Here is a 22,456-nt window from a genome sequence, read left to right as displayed (position 1 = left end):
AAAAAACACATGCAGCACTAAAAATGTAACATATGAAAGTATTTTTCCTTAAGCTCTTTAATATTTTTGTCAAGTTGACAGTTCCTAAACTTCTGTTTTCTGGTTGAAGTAATATTTTGTTTTATTGTATTTTTGTTGTTGTTGTTTCTTACAGATAAAATCATATACTTAGTGTGATTTTTAGAAAAGCAATGTATATTTTGGCAGGCTTCCAACTAGTGAAGGCTGTAGACCTAAGTTGTTTTTCTCTTCTGCGGTTCCTCATCTTAATTTTAGTGTTCAACGAATAAGAATTCTAGTGATGCTTGCTGAAGGAATGTAATTCTACTCATGTTGGGAGATGGTGGTTCTGTGTGACTGATCTGTGTGCTGCATTAATATACATGTGATCCAGATCAGGTGTGGATTTACAAGTACGTTTCTATTAAATTAGCTAAAGCACATAAAATGGAATTTATGCCAACTGCAGGAAAACAGGCAGTACCTCATTTAGGAGAAAGCCTTCTGGTATGGGGTTAGCTCATCAGGTTTTCTGAATACATTCAAACTGGCAGTATGAGTTTATAGGATTAGCACTTTGTCTTGTGGATTATCACATTCTTCACCTAATATAGCAAATTCAGTGTTCAGGTTCTTGGTATCTTGAATCAAAAAGGCGATAGATGTGTCTTAAACGTTCTTTAGGAGTGAATCCTGGGATCCAGCAGATCACAGACCATATATTCGTCAACTATTAGTTATCTGTCTTCTTTCTGGATAATCATGTTTGTAGATTGAATTTCAATGGATACCTTTGTACTTATGAGCAACAGAGTCACTTTTCCATTCCTGAATAGATTCCTTGTGATTCATACTGAAATGTTGGGTTGATGTATTCTTAAAGATACCTGTTTTTTAACTTAAGGCAGAGTACTGCTCTTTTTCATTGCAGTTCTTCCTGTTCCTTAAGTCAGTAACTAGAACTGTTCTATTCAGTTGTTCCTCTAAGTCTTCACATTGCAGGCATCTTTCTCTGGCTGATTTTCTTTCTTTGCAGACCTGCATCTATCTGTCTGCTCAGTCAACTGACTCCCACTGCATATTCATCTTTTCAACAGTGTGATCCTTGCAGTCCTTGGCAATACCTGCCTTGCTCCAGACCTGACCGCACATCAGAAATGCTGTTTGTACCATTACTCGTCTTGCCTTTCGTCCAGAGTATTCTCTTCATACTTGCAGACAAAAAAGGCTTTAGAAGTCTGAACTTATCAAAGCTCTCAAAAAAGCCTTATTCTCACAAACAAGTATTGCACATTTCAGAGCTGTTGACCTCATCTTTATACCTGCCTAGTCTAAAACATTTCTGGCAGTATTTCCTGTCTTGCCTTCATAAACAACTATCTATAGATGTTTACCAAGTTCACCTCTTATTTAAAAGCTGTTTTGTGGTACCTAAAGGAAGTGTCTAATGGTTTTGGTTTGTTTTTTTTCTTTTTTATCTGCCTCCCCCCAACTTTCTGCTTAGATTTAGCTGGAGTTCTGCACTAGGAGCTCTCTTGCATTTTGATATGGTACAGTTGGGCTCTGACAATCCGGATGTTATTTATGTGGACTTTTATGTCTGACTTTGTAGTTATGGCAATGAAATCCTCAAGCCTTTGTACTAAATATAACAATAATTTCAAGGAACAAAGTCAAAATTGCTAGATTCCCAGAGTGTAATAATCCCCCTTGCTTTTGTGAAAGGAAACTTACGGATGTACAGAAAACACAGCCATTCAGCTATGGTTGGTTGTGTAATTGCAGTTTGGGTTCTTTTATGCTTGTCTCTTTCCATTTGAATGTTGGTATAATAATTTACAATATCATAATATTGATCTTTAATGTGTGTATAGACTTCTGCAATACAAATTATCTTCAGTGATTTCAAGTCATCTGTTGCATTATTTTAAATCTTCATTTTGGAAGGTTTTTTCATAAAATCATAATTTCTGATTGTGTCATGCTTTTAATTCTTTAACATCCTTAGGGAAAATATATTTTAAGAGTTAGAAAACATTTTAAGCTTAAAAAAAAGTATTTTCCTTCAAATTGTCTTTCAAAAACCATGTAATACTTCCGTCTGCCCCCAAATAAGAGGCAAAAAAAGCTCTGGTAAGGTACTTTTTGTAAGCCGTTCACTCCCAGCATCAGTGGTGCCTCAAGACTACATGTAAGTCCTGTAATACATTGGCTTAATTAGTTTCTTCCTGCTTTTTCTGGTGGTACAGTTTGTTGTCATCGTGGTTCTGATATGACAGTTTACTTCCTATAGATTCTGAAATGATTGCGTATTTAAGCTAACCTACTTTTGTGAAGTTACTTCTAGCTCACATCAGAAGCAGCTCCTTGCATAGCTGTGTGGGCACAACTTGAACTTGGGCTTTGTGCTAGAAAGAGTTAGACTGTGCTGATACCATATCACATCATCAAAGTGGATTGTTCTTTTGCTGCCACATTTTACATTTAAGTTGTTTTGGTCCTCTGGGAATAGTCAACACATCCTAAAGCCTGGCTAAGTATTTTGAAACCAAGCTATGAGTCCAGCTTCAGAGGGCATGAAATTCTGAAGTCAGTTTTGCTACTGAGCTTGGTGGACATCTGCAACGTTTCCTGTAATATGCTATCTGGCAAATGTCAAGATAGAAAACTGATAGTAGAAAAGTGATATTTAAGATGTTTTGTGTGAAGTTTTTCTGCCATGGAAATGCTGAAATAAAGATCTGAAGTGATTTGATAATTAGCTGGTAAAAGGTGTTTTTTTTCCCCATATGTGCATATATAGGATAACTTGTATTGATGAAAAACTTGCTATTTTGAGGTTGAATCTTAGTCATTGTCCCGCTTTACCTGAGGTCAGCTGTTCTATTTATTGCCCTTGTTTGCTCAGTGTCCTGCTGTTACCTCAGGCTTTGTGTAAATGACTGTTTTCTTATTCTGTAAGTGGAAAAGTTAGCTGGCTTCACCTGAGAGATTCTGTATCCAAAAACTATGTAAGTTGGTAAAATACAGAGCAGTTGAAAGAATTTGAGCTTGTGAGAGCAAGTTTTGAGTGCACTATTCAGAAAAACACAGGTTTTGAAATGGCTCAACTTAGTGATGTTTCTGAGCAGGAGTATAATTAAGATATTGAAATCTGTTAGATTAAGACAAAAATAATCTCTTGTTGCTGAGACAATTTGGAATGTATGCTTTTGCAAGAAAAGATTTGAACTCATCTCTTCTTATGCTAAAATTTTGTTCTGCTTGTCCATTAAGTAGGAGCAGACAAGGTAAAATAAGTTTCTTAATGAGATTCAGGGTGGGAAATGAAGGAATGATAACGATGTTATAGACTAATTATCCATGATTGTGACTGCTCATAACCCTTTCACATTATATCTGTAAGAAGTGTTAGAGTTGGGGATTTGGAAGGTGCTTCCCATCATCATGGCTTTGCCCTTGGAATTTGTAAAGCTGTGGAGCCAGCTTCAAAATCTCTGGAATTGTCTATAGATTGTCTATGTAACAGGAGGTAAAGTATCATTTATCTCTTTTTGGTGTCCCAGCAAAATGGCCTGAAAATCACTAAGTTTCACAGATACCCATAGGCATTATTCTTTGATTTGAGAGTATGTTATCTGCTCAGGTCAGATTTTGACTTTCTGTTTCACATGGGTTTAATTGATGGCTAGCCCCTTTCTTGAAGACCATATTTTCGTGTAACTCTTAAAATTTTCTTTTGATATCATTCTTTCAGGATCTCAACTGATGGGGGTAGCTGACATAGAGCATTTAAGAACCAATTTGCTAAATGAGAGATTTGTTGTTAAACATGTGATAGGCAAATAAATTGCTTTCCTTTCCTGGCTTTGGTAATTGAAGAGTCATTGAAGCTCTGAAAAAGACTATTTCTTGTACGTTTCAGTATGAACTTAAGAAATCAAGTAGCAGTGCTGACATAGATCTATATGGGGGATCTATGTATTTACATTTAGAGACGCATGTAAACTGCTGTACTGTATGTAACTATATGAATGAATATTGAAATTGAAAATACTTTTCATAAAGCTACTTATTTAAAGGAATCAACACCGTTCATATATATGGTGCTTCAGTTTATGAAATAAACTCTTACCTCAATACTTTTTCATATATGCTTTTTAGAAATGTAATACTGCATTTAAAGTGTGTAATATACTTAGCAAAGGTATCTGATTAAATCTTTAGTGAAATATAACAGTATCTAGGCAACCAGAGTGGACAGGAAGTCTTTTACAATCATTGCTCTAAACAGATTGCTTTTAAAGAAGAAATCAATGTACTGTAATGAAAATTTCTGTTGAAGCTGTGAAGCAGGTTTGTAATTCCTAAGGTCATCTAGAATGTAATATGTTTTGTTTCTTGAAATTAAAGTACTATTGGAATCATTTAAATGACTACCTGTATCCCATCTTTTCTTTGCAAAGTTGACAAAATAATTTCTTGCATACAATATATGTTGGGGATTTTTGCATGGATGAAGCTGTTGTAGTTGTTTGGCTTATAATATGAATTGTTACCCATCACGATCATAAGGGTTCTGAATCTCTGGGCTTTTTTTAATAGTTTCTAGTAAAACTCAAGAGGCTCTTGCCTGTTTTCTAAATCCACACTGGAATGCTGGAAATAAGCAGTACATGTTGTCTAATAAGCAGCTAAGCCATCTAGAAGCCCTGTGTTGTTAAAAAGACACGTGCTCTTGCAGCATCTGGCTGAATGGTTTTGCCCTCTCCCTGGCACTTCTAAATACTTAATTCAGTTCTGTGCTGGTTGAATAGTCAAATTGGCTGTCCTGTTTGGAGTCAGTTTGCTGCTAGAGTAGTCATTTTAACCGGTATGTCATAATGGTCCATTGAGGACCTGAATGAAAGCATGAGGAGGAGCAGAGATACATTTGCCTTATGCAAATGGAATACTGGAAATGCATAGCAGCGGGTGCAGGGGAAAATGGGTGCACACTGGGATTCTTCATTTCTGTATTTCTGTCTTGCAGTTCACTGCTGAGTCAGATTAAGAATAATGTGAAATTGTATTCAGCTGTGAGGTCCAGTTGGCAGACATGTCAAACTCTATTCAAAACCTGCTTATTTAAAAACCTGATTGCTTGAGTAGGAGATAGTGCCAATCTTTCTCAAGGAGTGTGTTGATTAGGGCATTTGATCAGCAAATGGAGGTAGGAATTTGGTTTTGTTCCAAGTCCAAGGACTCTCAGACCTGTGTTTCCTTATGTTAATGTAATTTACAGGTTGTAGGCTAGACTAGGAAGAATCATTTTCTACCTAGCCCTTTGACAAATGTGAGGTGGTTGTGGACATGAAGCGTAACTGCCACCCCAGTGTCCGAACAGTAGAGAGGAGAATGGAGACATTAGTCTCCAGTTGAAACACAGTATGGATGTAGTATTGGAGTGCAATTTTAAAAGTTGCTATGACTGGAGAGAAATGTCTTGCAATAACAAAATTGGGAGTAAACAAGAGTATTTATAGGTTTTATTTAATTAAATGCTAATTTGAATGCTTGTTGATTTCAGAATCTACCAATGATGTACTGTAGAAGGTTGGACTGAAAATAAGCTGCTAAGTCAAAGCTTTCTCAGTTTAATTTGACAGCAGTTAAATACAAAGTCTGTTTAAACAACAGCAACCAAGAAAAGGCAGATTTCTGTTTTAGTGCTGTTAACCATAAATAATATTCTGCTTGTGGGTAACCTTGTGTGGAAAATGCATGTAACAGTAATATGATTGAGTATACATGTATCCAAGCCAGGAAAGCAAATTCTCAAGAGTTCTGAAAATGTTTGCTTTTGAAAAAGATCAGTTTTGTTAGCTAGGTTTTCATTTAACATTTCAGTCTGTGTCACTTGTTAATTCGTTATAATTTTTTGGTGGAGGTGGAGACTTTTGTAGTGTTCTCCTTATTTTGTGGATCTTAGTCCTCAAGCTGCAAGATGAAACACACTGAGTTAGGTGTGGATGAAGACTGAGAATTTGTGAGCTAAAGTTTATTGCATTACTTTTGCAGTAATGGACTCACCTTTAGTATAAGTGCATTCGCCTTCATTTAAATTTTGACAGTACCCATTCATCTTACTTGTGAATAATGCCTTGGTGTTACATGACAAGTACTTTGAATAAAATTATTTGGGATTTACACAAGAGATCTTTTTCCTGTTTTGATAGGGATGTGAGCACTTTGCTGTCTGATTTTTCCCAACTTTTTGTACAATTACACAGTAATATGAGGTAGCAGGGACAGTCAAATCTGTCACAATTGTAGATGATACAACGGTACTGTTCTGAATTTCAAATGGAGCCCGAGATGAAAATATGCTGTGAATTCTAAGTTCTTTTGTTGTATCTATCCACCTGCATCAAGTATGCCTCTGTTGCAGTGTTGTTTGGGTTTTTAGTGAAGTATCTCTGATTGTGATTAAGATAGTCTGCTTAGTAATAGAAGTTCTCTTTGGCTTCTCAGTCGCTGAACCTGCCACATTTGCACATCATATTTATAGCTCAGTGAACAGTAAAAGCTCATGAAGGCTAACTACACTGTCAAGAAAAATGTCAGGGCACTCTAGATTTCTTGAGGTTTATTGGCTGTGTGTTTGGAGATCTGGATGAGGCATGCTGTACCCTGTTGGCAGAAATTGACAGTAACTGTCTTGGTAAACTTTGTAAGAGCAAAGGAGGTGGTTCTTTCTGTTGGAGCACTCAGCATTTATGTTGTGTAGTGTGGTCATGTTCTAGAAGGTCTTTTAATCATGTTGTTTCATACCAGGATTTCAAATTATGTATTGATTGTTTCTGAGCGTACTACTATGTATGGAAGAAGATAACCACTTTAATTTTTTTAAGTAGCAAATTTAAATCTTATTTTAATTTTGAAAAGATCAGTTAGTTACTATTAGTGACACTAACAAGTTTCTGGACTTGGAATTTTGAAGAGATTCCCAAGTCTTTTAGAGTATAGTAGTGTGGAGGCTGGCCTTTGATACGTTTAAGTAGTCAACTGACAATCTTACAAGCTGCTATCAGCACTGACATATTAGGTAAACCTGGAACCACAAATGTTTTAGCCACTGGTGGTGTAGCATATAGTTGTCAGGCAGCAAACATGATTACTATGTGGTTTTCATCTCTAAATGCACATTCATTCCCTTATTTAATTTATGGCATAAGAAAGAAACTTATATCCAAAGCTTCGAGTCTCAGCTTGGCACGGTCCTGCAGGGTTTGGCACTTCACACAAAGGAAGCTGCGTCTGCGTCTTAATTTAAGGAAATGCTTCAGGTTTTAAAGTACAATGACACTGTCCCTTTGTAAGGCAATGATACTGTTTTTTGAGAGGTCTTCTTTCTCAACAGATAAGTGTTTTTAAAATAAGTTGAATTCCAAGTTTCAGAGTTTCTTGGGGATTGTACTGGTGCTCTTCTTTATAGTGAGATACTGAGTCCACAATATGGTTATGGTGTAAGTGATGCACGTAATGATAAAAGGGTTCCTACTACGTAGCAGTAGCTCTACAACAAGTAATTTGAAACAATGGCAGAATATAGCTATAAGAACAGTTTTGATGAGATAGATATAATTTGTGTTCAAAAGCTGCATGCAGCGAAGTGTTTTGTACATAAAATTGCACATAACAAAACTGTCATGATAAGCAGGTGTCTGCTTATCACATGCATCAAATTCTAAGCAAAAAGATGATTCAAACCTTTGTCATAAAAAGATACTAAGCACTAATAGGAAATTTGAAATAGGTGGAAACTTAATTCATACTTCAAAAGAAAAGAGGTGAATAAAGCTACCTCAAACCTAAGTTACCTTAAGGTTTGCAAAATGGAGCATATGCTCTGCTTGTTTCACCATAAACTTTATTTTTTATAATTCATTGAGTTCAGAGGTTGTACTGAATGTAAACCCATACTTTTTCTTTGTTGTTTCAATACAGAACTAATTAATATAGTCTTTATCATTTGTTTATGTGTTTAATATAGTAGTGCCTTAGATATCTAAATAACTCAAAGCAGTTTATTGAATGTGTAGACCTGAACAAATACACAGGACGCTAAGATGAGTTAATAAGCAATTGCTTCTGAGGTAATGTTTTATATTAACAATTTCATTTAATGATGTTTTATATATAATATGTTGTTGTGTGCTATTGATTTCAGACATCTACTAAGAGCAATACTGAAGACTTGGGAAAGAAAGAATTACTTGTAATTAATTCTTAATTTGATAAGGAACTTACAAAAGTGACAGCAGCTTACAAGTTTAAATGGTGCTGCTTCTGTAGAACTAAGTCCATGTGCAGCAACTCAAATCTTGAGAAGTATCCCAGATCTTTTATCTGAGTCAGTGTCATAATTTTAGAATCTGTCACTCCTGTGGTATCAGCCAATGATGTAATCTGGGATTCACACTTCGTTACTACATGGCTAAGTTACTGAGATATTTCCTTCCAGATATTATTCAGACAGCTTTCTTCTTAATTCATTCAAAGTTTCCTGGTCTATTCAAATTCCAGTAGCTATGGAGGTTCCAAGACTAACGCCACCTTCTAAGAATTGAGTACTGTCAACCTTTGTAAGAAGGTTGACAGTATGGCTGTATGAAAATGGTTGGGAAGGGGAAAAGGAACATGAACTCTGTCAGTGGCAGCTGCCCCAAAATTAGAATACAAGCTGGTGGTAGACAAGAACTGTAATTTCTGGGTCGCTGCAAAAAGGGAGAGTGAGGACACAAGACAAAAAAGATTTGTGGGGAAGTAGAGCAGTGTAGGTGCTGGTGTCAAGGAATATTTAATTTGGTGGTCAGCCTGTCTAGGGGATGTGTAGGAACAAGTTTCCACTGTGGGTTTCTTGTACTAGCATTGATATATTTTGAGTATAGTAACAACGATTAGCAGCTTGAATTCTAATTTGGGTCTCATGTCTGCTAATGTGTCATGAGGTGTTAAATTTAAGAGATTATACTTCCAAGCTGTCTGCTTGCCATGTGGTTTAGTAAAAGATTACTGGCCCCATGGCAGAAAGAGTAGAAATCACAGGATATTTAGCTTGTGCTGTGACCAGTAGCAAGTCTCCTGTTTAACAGTCTGAAAAGCTGACAAGCATCCATTGAAAGTTTTATATTAATTACTCTTGTCCACACTTGAACTCTCTGCTGGCAACATACGACACTATTCTTTGTGGGTTCCATCCTTTGTCTGACTTGATCGTTCAAAGCCAGCCCTGTTCTAAGGGTTTTGTGTTTGTTGTTTTTGTTTGTGGTGTTTGGTTTTGTTTTTTTTTTCTTTCCAGAAATTTAGTCTACAGTCTTTTTGCTAGCATTGTAAGGAGTGTATTTGTGCTGTTGAGAATTGTAGCACTTGACAGTTGGTTTCCTCTAAAGGGGGATCCTCTGAACTTGGAAGTGTACATTGCTTTTTATTTTGGTATTTGATTAGTTTCTTCAGCAAGCAATTAGCAAATGCTTCACAAGTTAGAAATGTTGCTATTAGGATCTCAGCATTTACAAACACCAGTTTCTGTGCTTGGGTGCATAAAACATTTGTTCTAGAAATTTGTAGTTCTGGAATGCTTGCTATGTAGGCAGTGTGTGGGATAATAAATCATGAGACACTGAGCAGTTTAAAGTAACATTTTTGCTGACCTGTTTAATCAAATTATAAAATACTTATTCTTTGTAAACACAGACCTGCTCTATCTGGAAAGTAAAAGAGTGTAGAATCTGTCTAAAATGATGTTTGCTATGATCTCACAGTAGTGAGTCATAGGATCATAGAATCATTTAGGTTGGAACAGACCCTTAAGATGGAGTCCAACTGAGTCTGTCTTTTTAATGCTTTTTAGTAAGGTCTTGTGTAACTGGCCAAATAGCAGCTTGGAAAATCAAATACTGCTTTATGTGTTTCTTAAAATTTATTTGAGCTTTGCTAGCCCAACTCGGTTCCTTCAGACTGCTGTACATGAAATTGATCGGTTAAATGGTCTTTTGGTTATTTGAACATGAAGATGCTTTGATTTTTCTATTTCCAAAGTTGAAAGTTGGCTTTGAAAGAAAAATTATAATACAAATGTAGTCCTGTTATTTAGCTGAGCTTCAGATCAACTGTGCCATGGATGGTGCAGCAGGGTTAGTCATAGGCCTGGGTTTATATGCTAGGTATAAATTCACGGAGTGCTATCATAACTTGTGCTGGATCCAGTTAATGACTGCTTGAGAGAGCACCAGTACTAGCTGTGGGAGTATTGACAGGTGAGGGTAGATCTTGATTACTAAACTTTGAGGCAGAAGACCTTCAGATTATAGTAGAATCTATGGGGGAAAATGTGGTTCTGCTGCTTCCTGTGTTAAATTGTCTCAATTAAGTTGCACATGCTTTGCTTCCACACTTCACCAGTCTTCCTAATGAAGCGTAAGGTTCTACCTGCTTTCTGGCAAGGAGATATAATAAGAGTATGAGACTTAGCTGAAGTTACATTACTACTGAACTATATGAATAAAAGTCTGTGTTTTAAATTGGATTTTCGTAAGATGTGTTGGGTTATTTTGTTTGATGAGGAGTACAAAAAGGACACAAAGTATGCAAGATATGAAAACACCCATGAGTTATTAAAACTTTATTTTGTCAAAGTGATCCCCCAACAGTTAGCTTAGACTTTTATTTAAAACTAAACAAATAAAAAATAACCACCATTCTTTCAAATTCAGATCTGACACACTGCTGTTTTTCTAGTCTGAGCAGAACTGTAGTCTTTTTATTAATATTTATGCTAGACATAAATAGTAACCGAGCCAATAAGACTGTTCAAATGACTGACAGTAGTGAAGCTGACATCAAGTATCACACTTGAGTAGTAGGCAATAAATAGCATCCTTTACTAGATGATTGAGGAATATACAATCAAGTCTGTCTAAATTTGGGTGGGGTTTGGTTGTGACAGTACAGCTACCTCTGACATTTTGTATGCAGCTGTCACATGAAATATTTAATACTGCTGTTCCTGTTTAAAACTTTCTAAAACAGAATTAGTTCTCATTTTGCTGCATGGGCAACTTAGATAGAGATGAGATAAAGGAGATGCTGAGATAAAGGAGAAATTTTACAAATACATCCGTCAGAAAACCTGGCTGAGCTCTGCATTTAGGAGTGCAAAAAGAGTGAATCTCCTTTCAGAATGGAACAATGAGTAAGGTGTAATTTTCTTTGCAAAGATTATTGGGCAAGCTGCAGGCATTTTAGCATGCAGTTCAAGAAAAAACCCAACTTGAGGCCACTGTTTCTATTTTCCATTAAATAAAATAGGGGAATGCATCTTCCAGGAACTCACTGATGATGTTAGGTACTCTGTAATAAATTACTTAGGTTTTTTTCTTATGTATTATGTGTTTGTGGTTATATTACTGAAATGGCTTTTGTGAGATTTCTGGATACTTGGTACATGTGAATTCTTACACCATAGAGAAACACTCATCTAACTCCAGAAAAACAGCAGAAAGATTATTACAAATAATTAAATTTTGGTGCTGTGACTAGCTCTGACACCAACCTGCTTGGTTAGTCAAATATGGCAAATTTTTAACAGAAAGAGCACTTCACGAGGTTGTATACATCAAATGCTGCAAGAATATTTCTTAAATCTCAAAAATTTCTTTTGGATGCAGGGGTATATACTTTCTTCAAATCGTTTGAATAAAAATATTAACCCAAAACAAATTATAGTAATTTCATTAATAAAGCTAATCTTTGAGTTTTTGCCACCTATTTGTGCTTAAGTTCATAATTATATATTTACAGATAAGGTTTTGGATTTACAGATGCTTCTGGTGTCACAGTAACAAATGACCTTTGTACTGGTGTCTCTGTTTTCTGTTTATAATAATATACTGATACTGAGCTTCGATGGCAGCTCAAGAGTCTGAGAACTATTGCTACTCTATGAAGAAACCTGCAGGTTTATAAAAAAATAAGTCTTGGACATTAGCTAAAGATGGCATTAAGCAATCTTAGATTGATATTGACAGGCCTACTTCATTCCTTAGCTAGTTAACTCTGCGGCACGCTAGCTCCTGTTGGTGCTGACACTCATTCTGCTGTGTGTTGGAGTAAAGGAAGTCTAGTCATCATTAGCAGTGTCATCACATCAGTAGCAGTGTTGGGGAGGAGGTGGGACAACTATTGGCAGCCAGTCTTAAGTTGGCTTGAGCCTGTCATGAAGCTACATGTTTGGTTTAATGGACTATCCCAAAGACATCACTTTACAGTAGACAAAGCATAGAATAATCTGTTTTGTCTAGTTTATCAATATCTCATTTACTGGATGCTTGAGGAGGGGGGAACAGTACATGGTACTCGGATACAGCATCATGAATGCTGACTGCTAGGGAGTAACAGCTTCTTTTGGCTTGTTGACTGCAGTTTTGCCAGTTCAATAGTCGTAGCTGTTGGCCAGTGTTTCTCCAGACTAAACAACCCAAACACCCACAGAGCTGCTTGGTCACTCTCCTCTCCCTAAGGATAAGGAGAGAACAGAAGGAAGCAAAAAGGCTTGTGAATCAAGATAATGATGTTTTAATAGGAAAAACAAAAGCTCACACACACAAGCAAAGAGAAGAATTAATTCCCTGCTTCTTGATGGGAGGCAGATGTTTGGCCACCTCCTGGAAAGCAGGGCCTCAGCATGTGTGGGACCTGTCACAGAATCATTTAAGTTGGAAAAGACCTTTAAGATCATCAAGTCCAATTGTTAGCCCAAGACTGCCAAGTCCACCACTAAACCATGTCCCTGAGCGCCACGTTCACATGTCTTTTAAATACATCCGGGGATGGTGACTCAATCACTTCCCTGAGAAGCCTGTTTCAGTGCTTGCAGTGAAGAAATTTTTTGTAATATTCAATCTAAACCTGCCCTGGTGTAACTTGAGGCAATTTCCTCTTGTCCTATCACTTCTTACTTGGGAGAAGAGATGGACACCCACCTCACTACAACCTCCTTTTAGGTAGTTGTAGAGAGTGATAAGGTCTCCTGTCAGCCTCCTTTTCTCCAGACTAAACAACCCCAGTTCCTTAGCCACTCATTGTAAGACTTGGGTGCTCTAGTGCTTTAGACCCTTCATAATCACCCTTCCAAAGATTATAATAAACATCACAACCAGAAATGTCCCCCTTTCCTCCTTTCCATGAACTTTTACTGCCGAGCATGGCATGATGTAGTATGGAATATCCCTTTGGTCAACTTGGGTCAATTGTCTCATCCTTTTGTCCAGCCCCAGCCTACTCGCTAGGGGTGGGGACAGGGTGGAAAAGAGAAAAAGCCTTGATGCTGTGCATGCACTTTTCAGCGATAGCAACAACACTAGTGTCTTGCCAACATTGGTTTAGCCACAAATCCAAAATACCAAACCATATAGGTTGCTGTGAAGAAAGTTAACTCCGTCCCAGTGCAGCAGCCCTGTATGTGGTTGACCTTCATTGACACAAGGGCTCACTACTCTTCAGCTTGTTGATCCCCACAGCTGTTTTCTGCAAGGTTGTTCCCTAGCTTAGCCCCAAGTCTGCATTGTTGCATGGGTTATTCTGTGACACTTGCAGGACCTCATATTTGTTTCTGCTCACTGTCATGAGATTACTGTCAGCTCAGTTCTCTAGGTTGTTGAGGACCCTCTGAATAGCACCTCTTCTCCAACACTGTGACCAATTCCTGGCCTCTCAAGCTGATGTCACCTTCAGACTTGATGTGGGCGCATGCCATCCTGGCTTTCAGAACATTGATGAAGATGTTGAACTCTAATAGCCCGGTGTAGCCTCCTGAAGATTGCCTCTTCTGAGTTGCTTCCAGTTAGGTTTTAAACCTTTGACCACAAGCCTTTAAGTCTGGCTGTCTAGGCAGATTTTCAGACAACCCAAAGTTGATATTTATCCAATTTGGTGCAAGGATGCAGTGGGAGGTGGCATTGAAAGCCTTACTAGAGTCAAAGTAAATCACATCCAGTGGTGTCCTCCATCCCCCAAACCAGCTGTTTCCTCACAAAAAGTTACCAAGTTAGGTGCAATTTGCACTTCGTAAAGCCATCCTGGCTGTTCCCAGTCATGTGCCTGGAAATTGCTTCCGAGAGTATTTGCTGTATAGTTAGCCTGAGGATTGAGGTGAGGCTGACTCTCTCATAATACTTCAGATTCCCCTTCTTGCACCTTTTTTGAAGATGAATAAATATGGCCTTTATCAGTGGCTTCCTGTGGTCACAGTGACCTCTAAAGAAGAGTTTTATTTGATTGTATTGCAATTGGACAACCGGTGATCTGTTTGCATTAGAAACACCGTAGATTCTGAAGATTATACTCACTTCTGCAAAACCATGTTGAGAAAGAGGAAATGTAGGAGGAAGGATACATACAGCAGAAGTGACACACAAACTGGGAGTGTGCTTTTTAAAGAGATTAGATCACACCTCTGAGAGTTCCATATTTTTTTCAGAGAAAGAAGCAGACTAAAGTAAGTGGAGGTAAACTAAGGTGGTTGAGGCAGCAAAAACTGCAATTTTTGTTTGGTATCTGCTGATAGACATGCTAATTGGTTTTGTAAACTTCACATTTTAACATAGTATGCCTTTTTTATCACTTTTTTTGAAGCATTGAGAAGGGTATTAGCACATTTGGTAAACCTCATGCAATCTGTTCCAACAAAAAGGAGTCTGACTGTGTTGGTTCATTCTTGCAAGGGCCAAAAAGATGGTTACAAGGACTAGAACTGTGAAGAGTTTGAAGATGCTCATTTGCAATACTGAAGACCATTAATACAGTTTGAAAAACTTATAAAGGCGGTTTTTGGTTAGGTGTTGATTTAAAAGATACTTTGAGGTGTTGAGCTTTAGACCCCTTTGAAGTTGAACGACTGACATCAGTTTTCATTAGAAACACCTAGCAGACTGTGTAAAGAATATGCTCACTTATGTAAAAAGACAAGCAAAGACTTTTGAGAACTGAATGATTTGTTCTTACAACGCATTGATTTTGACTCGACACATTTTGATATAAAAAATTAGTTTTTATCAAATGTACTTTTAAATATTGAAGTTTTTTATATTGGTTATGTATTTGAAGTATAGAAACTAAATGTGTTTTCAAAGATCACTGAAAGTCTAATCAATTTTTACACATTTATTTTTCAGGAGCTGGTGAATCAGGGAAAAGCACAATTGTCAAACAAATGAAGTAAGTATGGTGAGATACTATCCTAGAGAAATATTTTGTTTATTTGAATAGAGAATTTATGTTTTTTCTCCTTTCATAGGATTATCCATGAAGCTGGTTATTCAGAAGAAGAATGTAAACAATACAAAGCTGTTGTCTACAGTAACACCATTCAGTCCATTATTGCTATCATTAGAGCAATGGGGAGGTTGAAGATAGACTTTGGTGATCCAGGAAGGGCTGTAAGTATTGAAGTACACACATAGATACACAGCTGAAATATCCATTCATTTTCAATTTTTGTCTGTTACTATTTCCTGAAAAAATCTCCAGATATCCAAAAATCTTCTTTATAGGCTAAAAAGTTTAATTGAAAACTAAATGTCATTGGTCTTTACATGGCAAGGTGACCTACGCAGCAATCAGCACCGGGCTGATTCACAGCAACTATTTGTTTAGTTACAATTCTCCAAATTCTACCTAAATTTGGAGAACTAAATATCTGAGTCTTAGGAAGGTTTTGAAAAACATTAAACTATGTACTTATGTCTCTTTACTTGTATGGACTTGGGGGCTGTTATGTTCTGTAAGTCATTTCAGTTAGACATCCTCAAGTTGCTTAAAACCAGTTTAAATAGGTAGGCACCTACCTGCTATCTGCACTTCTCTATGAGATGATAGGCACAGCAGTGCTTAAAACATTTCCAGCCTCTGAGATTGATCCTGTTTCATACTAATCTCCAGTGTGGAGGACTTTATTTTACATGAATGTAGCCTTGCTCATTTTCCATCTCATATGGATTAAGGATTTCCCTCAAGGAATAGACCTTTTCTAAGCTTTTCTGCACCTTTTCCATCTCATTTCATCTAATATCCCACATACAAACCTCTGATGGGTCTGTTTGCCATTCCACCTGTTAAAGCTGGTCTGCAGAATTGACTCTTTTGGCTTATTGTTTCTCCAGTCCTAACCCTCATAATCTGGCGACCCTGATTATGTCCATGTCTGCTTGGGAGGTTAGATGCCCTGAATCTCTGTAAAATGCTGAGCTTAAGTGGTTTTGCTTATCCTCTGGTTACAGGAGTACACTCTGGTGCAGTGCTGAAATCGATCATCAAAGCTGTTAGTCTGAATAGCACTGAAACTTAGTTCAGGATGTGTACTTTCATTTTCTTTCCATAGAAACTAGTGTCAGAATATGGAATGCTCAGCAGTACACTTTTTGAAGCAGGAGCTAGCTTAGCTGTAGTATACCAGTGTGTACCATCAGTGACCTTGTGAAATGCGTTATGTATGGTTGTCAGAGGAATACAGACATTCATAAGTTTACATAGAGTGGGTCATAAACTTGTATCTGAAGGCTAAATCTAATCGGCAGTTGTTGATTATTAGTTAATTTTCATTTTGCTCTTTGATAGTCACTGTTTTATGTACAGATGTTAATTCTACCTGACACCTCTTCAATTGTAAACACAACTAGTAGAACTTTTGTTTTCACTGGTTATTCCTCTCTACATTTATTCTCGTGTTTGCTGGTGTCTTTCCTTAAGACTAAAGTTTTCCAGGGCAGCAACAGTATCTTATTGCATGTTAGTTCTGTATTTGCGCAATGGAGTCCTCTCGGGAGTCTGGCAGTTAATGTTGGAAAGAGGAAGATGGTAGACTAGTGTTACTAAATACATAGAAAGAGAAAACGGAGGAGGAGTAAATTTAGGTGTTAGCAGATAAAATGACTAACAAGAAGATTTTGAGGGCTATTTTATGCATGATATCAATTTGAAGTCATCTTGAGTTTCTCGACTTCAGAGAGCTATGTAAATGATGAGGCAAACTTGTCAGGGATAGTCTTAAAATAGCTGTCCATGCGTTTGCACTTAGGCAGGTCTTGGTGGTCCAAATTCTTTTTTCAGAGCAACGCTGCTGTGGAACGTCAATTGTAGCATCAGATATGGAAAAAGGAATTCAGAGCATCAGTTATACATCAGTCTCACTTAAAAAAAATAAAGTATGCATACTCCTTGATTATTATAATGTGGCTTTTTAAATGTTATTCTATTTTGTAATTTTTTTCTTTTTCCTTTTTTTTTTTTTTTTGATGAAAAAGAAACAAACCAAAAAACAAACTCAAAATTGAAATTCCTGATGAAAACTCTTACATTCAGACTCTTTTCATTACGTTTCTGAGGGTTTTATTCTAAGTGGCCGGAGTTTATTTGGAAAATCATACACTCTTATTTCTGTCATAAGACTGAAGGTAAAGCAGTGAGTTTAACATTTTCTTTTTTAAAGCTCTTGAATCAAGAGAGCACAGATTACACCAGCAGCTTCAGTAATGGTCTGTCTCAAGACTGGTGTATTTTCCTTTGTCCTACAGGGTGTTTCAGTACTAAAGTAGAAACTGTTTTGAGAGACATTTAGTGAATGTACTTTAAAGGACGATAGACCATTTTCTGAATGTGAAATTTGCTGTAATTATCTGGAGAAATGGCTAAATCAGTTTCTTTATCTCGTTTGAAATCTGGTATAAACATCATGATATGTAGGGAGAAAGCTACCCCATTCCAGTATAATTAAAGGAAAGTATCTAGCATTCGTTAATAATGAAAATAGGACTTGATCATTGCATACTAACTTGTGGTGTCTGTAGTATTGGTCATACTTAGAAAGGGGTAACAGGAACCAATTTGTATGTTAATGTTTGGGTTGAAATTGATTTTCCTGTTCCACCACCAGCCCTCACCTCCCTCACCCTCTCCCATTTTAGAGATATTTGAAACAGAGTAAATTTGGAGTGTTTGAAAAGTCAGACCATGTTAGGTATAAAATGGCATAATCATTAATGACAAAATTGACTGTTAATTTCTAAGCTGTTTCCATCATGTATCTTAATATATTGGCTCTTCTTCAAGGTCTGCTGCCTTCTGTGAGTTGTAGGTCCTTGGTATTTGCATCCACAAACAAGGCTCAAGACCAGAATTGTCATTCAAATTTCTTTTGTGCAGGCATATTGCTCACATGACAGTCTCTGAGATCTGACTGTCCAGCCCTTTGATCTTTACTGCTCTGGGCTTTTTTAATGTAGTTATTAGTGCAACCCATTGAATTTTCAGTTGTCCACAATTTGTCCTGTGCATGTACAGTAATCAGTATTCTGTTAATTTGTTTGACAAATGCTTGGTTTTGGATGTGTAGCTACTCTAGCTTTCAAAAGACTTTTTCAACTGTACCATAGAATGATATATATCAGATACCTGCTGTTCATATGTATAACTACATATGTATACATACATATAAAAATCTCTTCAAGTTTGCCCTGAGTTGACTGAACTGTGTGCAAACTTTTTGTTTTCAAGCTATGAATATCAGTATTACTGAATCCATCTGTAAACAATTTCCCTGCCCTGATCTTTGATTATTTAATTTTACAGAAGACAGTATCTTTAGAACAATCACTGCTTCCTGTGCTTAGCCTGAAATTTTTGTTTTGGTTTGGTTTTCCCCTGCAGCTTATTGTTTGAACAGCAAAGGTGACAGAACTAGATTTTTCTACAGATATGCATCTGTATTTTAACTTAACTGTTTATGAGAGTAACCTTATATGTTGCTTTTTAAAATCCTCCTCTTTACTGAAATACTTTCAGTTCCCAGCTGATGTGCCCAAGTTTCTCTTTTCTCCTTCCTCCTTTCCAGTGTCATCTGTTTTCATAATCATTGGGCAAACAGTACATGCTGTGGGTAGTAGTTACAAGCCACAAATATGCTGATTTTTCTGGCTGACATACCTTAGCATTAGATCACTTAGAGCTGATAACCAAGGTCAGGCAGCTACCAACAGTAAAGTACTAATGTGTATGGATCTCTTTCTTCTACCACCTGCTATCTTCTTTTTTCCAGTGCCTTACAGGGCTAACATTTTAAAGATTCTTTCATCACTCATAATTGGATGAAGGTAGCCAACCAGTCAAATTCTGTTAAAGGAGACTGGTGGATGGACATCCTGTACTCCATTAGCCTCACTCTCAAAGGCAGTCTTTATATGTAGTCTTCAAATCCGGCATTTGCTCTTTCAAAAATCTTAATGTTTGCTTGATATTGCATTACTGAGAAAACTTGGTCTCTGTAGAACAATTAAGGTAATGGATATTTGTAACTGATTTATCTAGAAAGGTTTTAAAAAATAATTTTCTGTTTCCTGATGCAGGATTTGGTAAAAAATGATCATTTGTTATTTTCAGACAAAGTTGGTTTTTGAAGCTTAAGTGATTAATGTGTTTTTTTCAGTCAATCAATACACATCTGCATTACTGAAGGTTCTAGTATGCATTGTAACAGTTCTATTCAGTTTGTGATATTTGGTAAGCAAATAAGGTTACCTTAGAATTGAGCACAAAATATGTTACTACTTCTGTTTATAAAAGCTTAATTCAAGTTACAAACAGATCAGAATCTTGATCAGCTAATGAGAAATTTAATTTACTAGTCTTTTTCTGTTGTTGAAAAATGTGGGAATTAATATCCTACACAGAATGCCAAGCCCAATTGTTTTCCTTCAAATTTTTTTTTGTTTGGTTAGACTCACATTTACCAGGTTAAGACAGTAATTAATGTGCTGAATATATTTCTTAGGTGATAATACTTCTGTTGTGTTTCTCAATACTTGCGTCTCCACTTTGTGTTTGCATCTTAAAGGATGATGCTCGTCAACTCTTTGTGTTAGCTGGAGCAGCAGAAGAAGGATTTATGACTTCAGAGCTTGCTGGAGTCATCAAGAGACTGTGGAAAGACAGTGGAGTTCAAGCTTGCTTCAACAGATCTAGAGAATACCAGCTTAATGACTCTGCTGCCTAGTGAGTACTATGTGACAAACAAGATTCTCTTCGTCTTGTAAGTAGTAGCTAAAGGAAGTGTCATCTTTTGAGGAATTCTGCTGCCATATAAATAGAAAACTTCCAAGTATCTGAACAAAGATACTGTCTACTTAGGTCAAAATGCTCCAAATAAGCTTCAAGCTTGGAAAGGAAGAGGTATGGTATAATTATCAATGAGTCATGACCTGACCAGTTGTTTTATTCTCTTGAGGAAGACAAAAATAACTTCATAGCATTTTTATTACAAAAACATGACTCAAATACTTGTTTGGTATCTGAATATGTCCAGGAAACTTGATTGTGTGATGTGATTCTGTATTACTGAGGATACTACTGTTATGTTCATAGTAGTTTCCTCTGTGGTTCAACATTGCTGCATTTTCTTCGTTACTTAACAGTCTATTAAAAACATTTTGAGCAGAGGCAACAATCAGGATGTGTCTTCTATGCTAGGGTACTTCACTGAAAAAGTAAAATAGTAAGGAATCAGGGTGTGAGAAATAAGGTGTGATGGCAGCAAGTAGTGGTAAGTCAGTCAAGGAAAAGTGTCCAGTGAAAGAGTGGTAAGAGGGTAAATAACGATGTAGCAGTGATACTGGTCTCATAGGGCAATTTTTTAAAGCTTTATCATTCTGAATTACTTTGTAGTGTTTGAAGTTGATTGTCACTTTCCTTAAAATAAGGTACTTCTGTTCTTTAGAATAACGTAAACAAAAACCATGCAGGTGTGGTAACTAAGAAGACTACAGCTGGAGTAATGCAATTATAGGCATGCTGAATGAATAGGAATGTGATCAAATTGTATTGAAATAACACTGATACTTCCAGCATGATTGTTACTTGTTTGCTGAAGTTCTTCTAAGGGTACAGAGGGTAGCTGGAACCAAGCTGAGCTCATGATGACAGATCTCTTGACTTAAGAGATACCACTTGCACAAACTTTCTTCAGTATGGATCACTTTCGTCTGGTAACCTCCTTGGTTCTATTTTGTTGTTTTAGATAACTCTGCCTCCAATTTCATAAGATTATTCTTCCAGCCATACAGTTGTATCCTTAAAATTGCAAACTTCTGGTTACACTGAAAGAACATCATAATGCTTTCCCTATTTACACAAATAAGCACAAATAAGATTTATATGGCTTTTAGAAATGCTGGGCTGCTTAGCCTGCTTTGCAGGAATATTGGTAATGAAAGTATGCTATTGTAAAAGAAGTATGCAATTAGAAATTCTCCATAAAAAGTTAATTGTTATGTATTAAGCATTTGCTTAAACACATTAATTCTGGCTAAAACACTGAGTTATTCTTTTCATACTTGTTATCAAATCCAGGGTAATTTTGGACTTTGCTTTTTCAAAGTAACTTGTAGTTCAGTATGTTGTGAAGATGAAGGTGTTCTTCCAGTGAGCGCAAATAACATTGGTGCACATAGAACCTTGTTTGCATTTTGGGATTTCAGAAGAAGAATTCTTTGTAGTGGAGTCAGTTGGATACATTTTCTTTCTCCTGAATGAAATATCTTGTGCCTCTAAAGCTTATTTCAAAAACCTTGGAAAATTCAGGGCAATTATGTGTTTTGCTTTTTGCCTTACCTCAGAGAAAGCTATTATATAAAGTCAGTCAAGCACAATATAATGAATGGACCTAGAACTTCTTTGTAATTATGTTACTATTTTATGAATAACTGAAAGCAGTATTTATTTTTACCTTCAGTTACTTGAATGACTTGGACAGGATAGCACAAACCAGCTACATTCCAACCCAGCAGGATGTTCTCAGGACTAGAGTGAAAACTACAGGAATAGTGGAGACTCACTTTACTTTCAAAGATCTTCATTTTAAGTATGTAAATCATGCTGCATGTTCATCTGTCTGTTATGGTTTCTGTAAAGTACAATGATATAATTTAACATATATGTCTAACCACAACTTTGACATCCCCCATCCTTTTTTTTTGTTTTCTATGAAAGAAAGTCCACATGCTTGGCTGAATTTTCCGAAGGGGTGTGGGGAGTCATTGGAACTCCTGTAATAACTCAGAAATAAATATGCAAATATTTATTAATATTTATTAATATTAATTAATACTTTGGGTTTATTGGAAGCTCTTTGTAAAGGTATTTTATGTGTAAATTAATTCTCAAAATGCTCAATTTTTTGCAATGTTAAATAGCTGTTTGTCTATCAGATTCTTCCCTTTAAATTCAGTTGGAGAGCCAGAGGCTTATGAATATTTGCTGGTGTTGTATGAAAAAGTAAATACATTTTCCTGGAGAACTTAATTAAAATATGTATTGTACTTTAAGGTAGTACTTTATTTAGTACTTTGTGACTTCTGTTTCCTGTTGT

At 36.5% G+C, this 22,456-nt stretch overlaps 1 protein-coding gene across 1 annotated transcript in view; it reads left to right on the top strand.

The window, feature by feature from the left end:
* Positions 1-22,456, top strand: part of LOC115605163 (guanine nucleotide-binding protein G(i) subunit alpha-1) — a 33,385-nt gene that overhangs the window by 3,534 nt on the left and 7,395 nt on the right. The window contains exons 3-6 of the mRNA XM_030479176.1: positions 15,216-15,258; positions 15,338-15,479; positions 19,928-20,085; positions 21,821-21,949. Coding sequence (XP_030335036.1) covers positions 15,216-15,258; positions 15,338-15,479; positions 19,928-20,085; positions 21,821-21,949 — 472 coding nt within the window. The remainder of the gene's footprint in view (positions 1-15,215; positions 15,259-15,337; positions 15,480-19,927; positions 20,086-21,820; positions 21,950-22,456) is intronic.

Source organism: Strigops habroptila, chromosome 3 (assembly GCF_004027225.2).
Source record: "Strigops habroptila isolate Jane chromosome 3, bStrHab1.2.pri, whole genome shotgun sequence".
In the NCBI taxonomy this organism is placed as follows: Eukaryota; Metazoa; Chordata; class Aves; order Psittaciformes; family Psittacidae; genus Strigops; species Strigops habroptila.
This window is presented reverse-complemented; position numbering and strand designations above follow the sequence as displayed.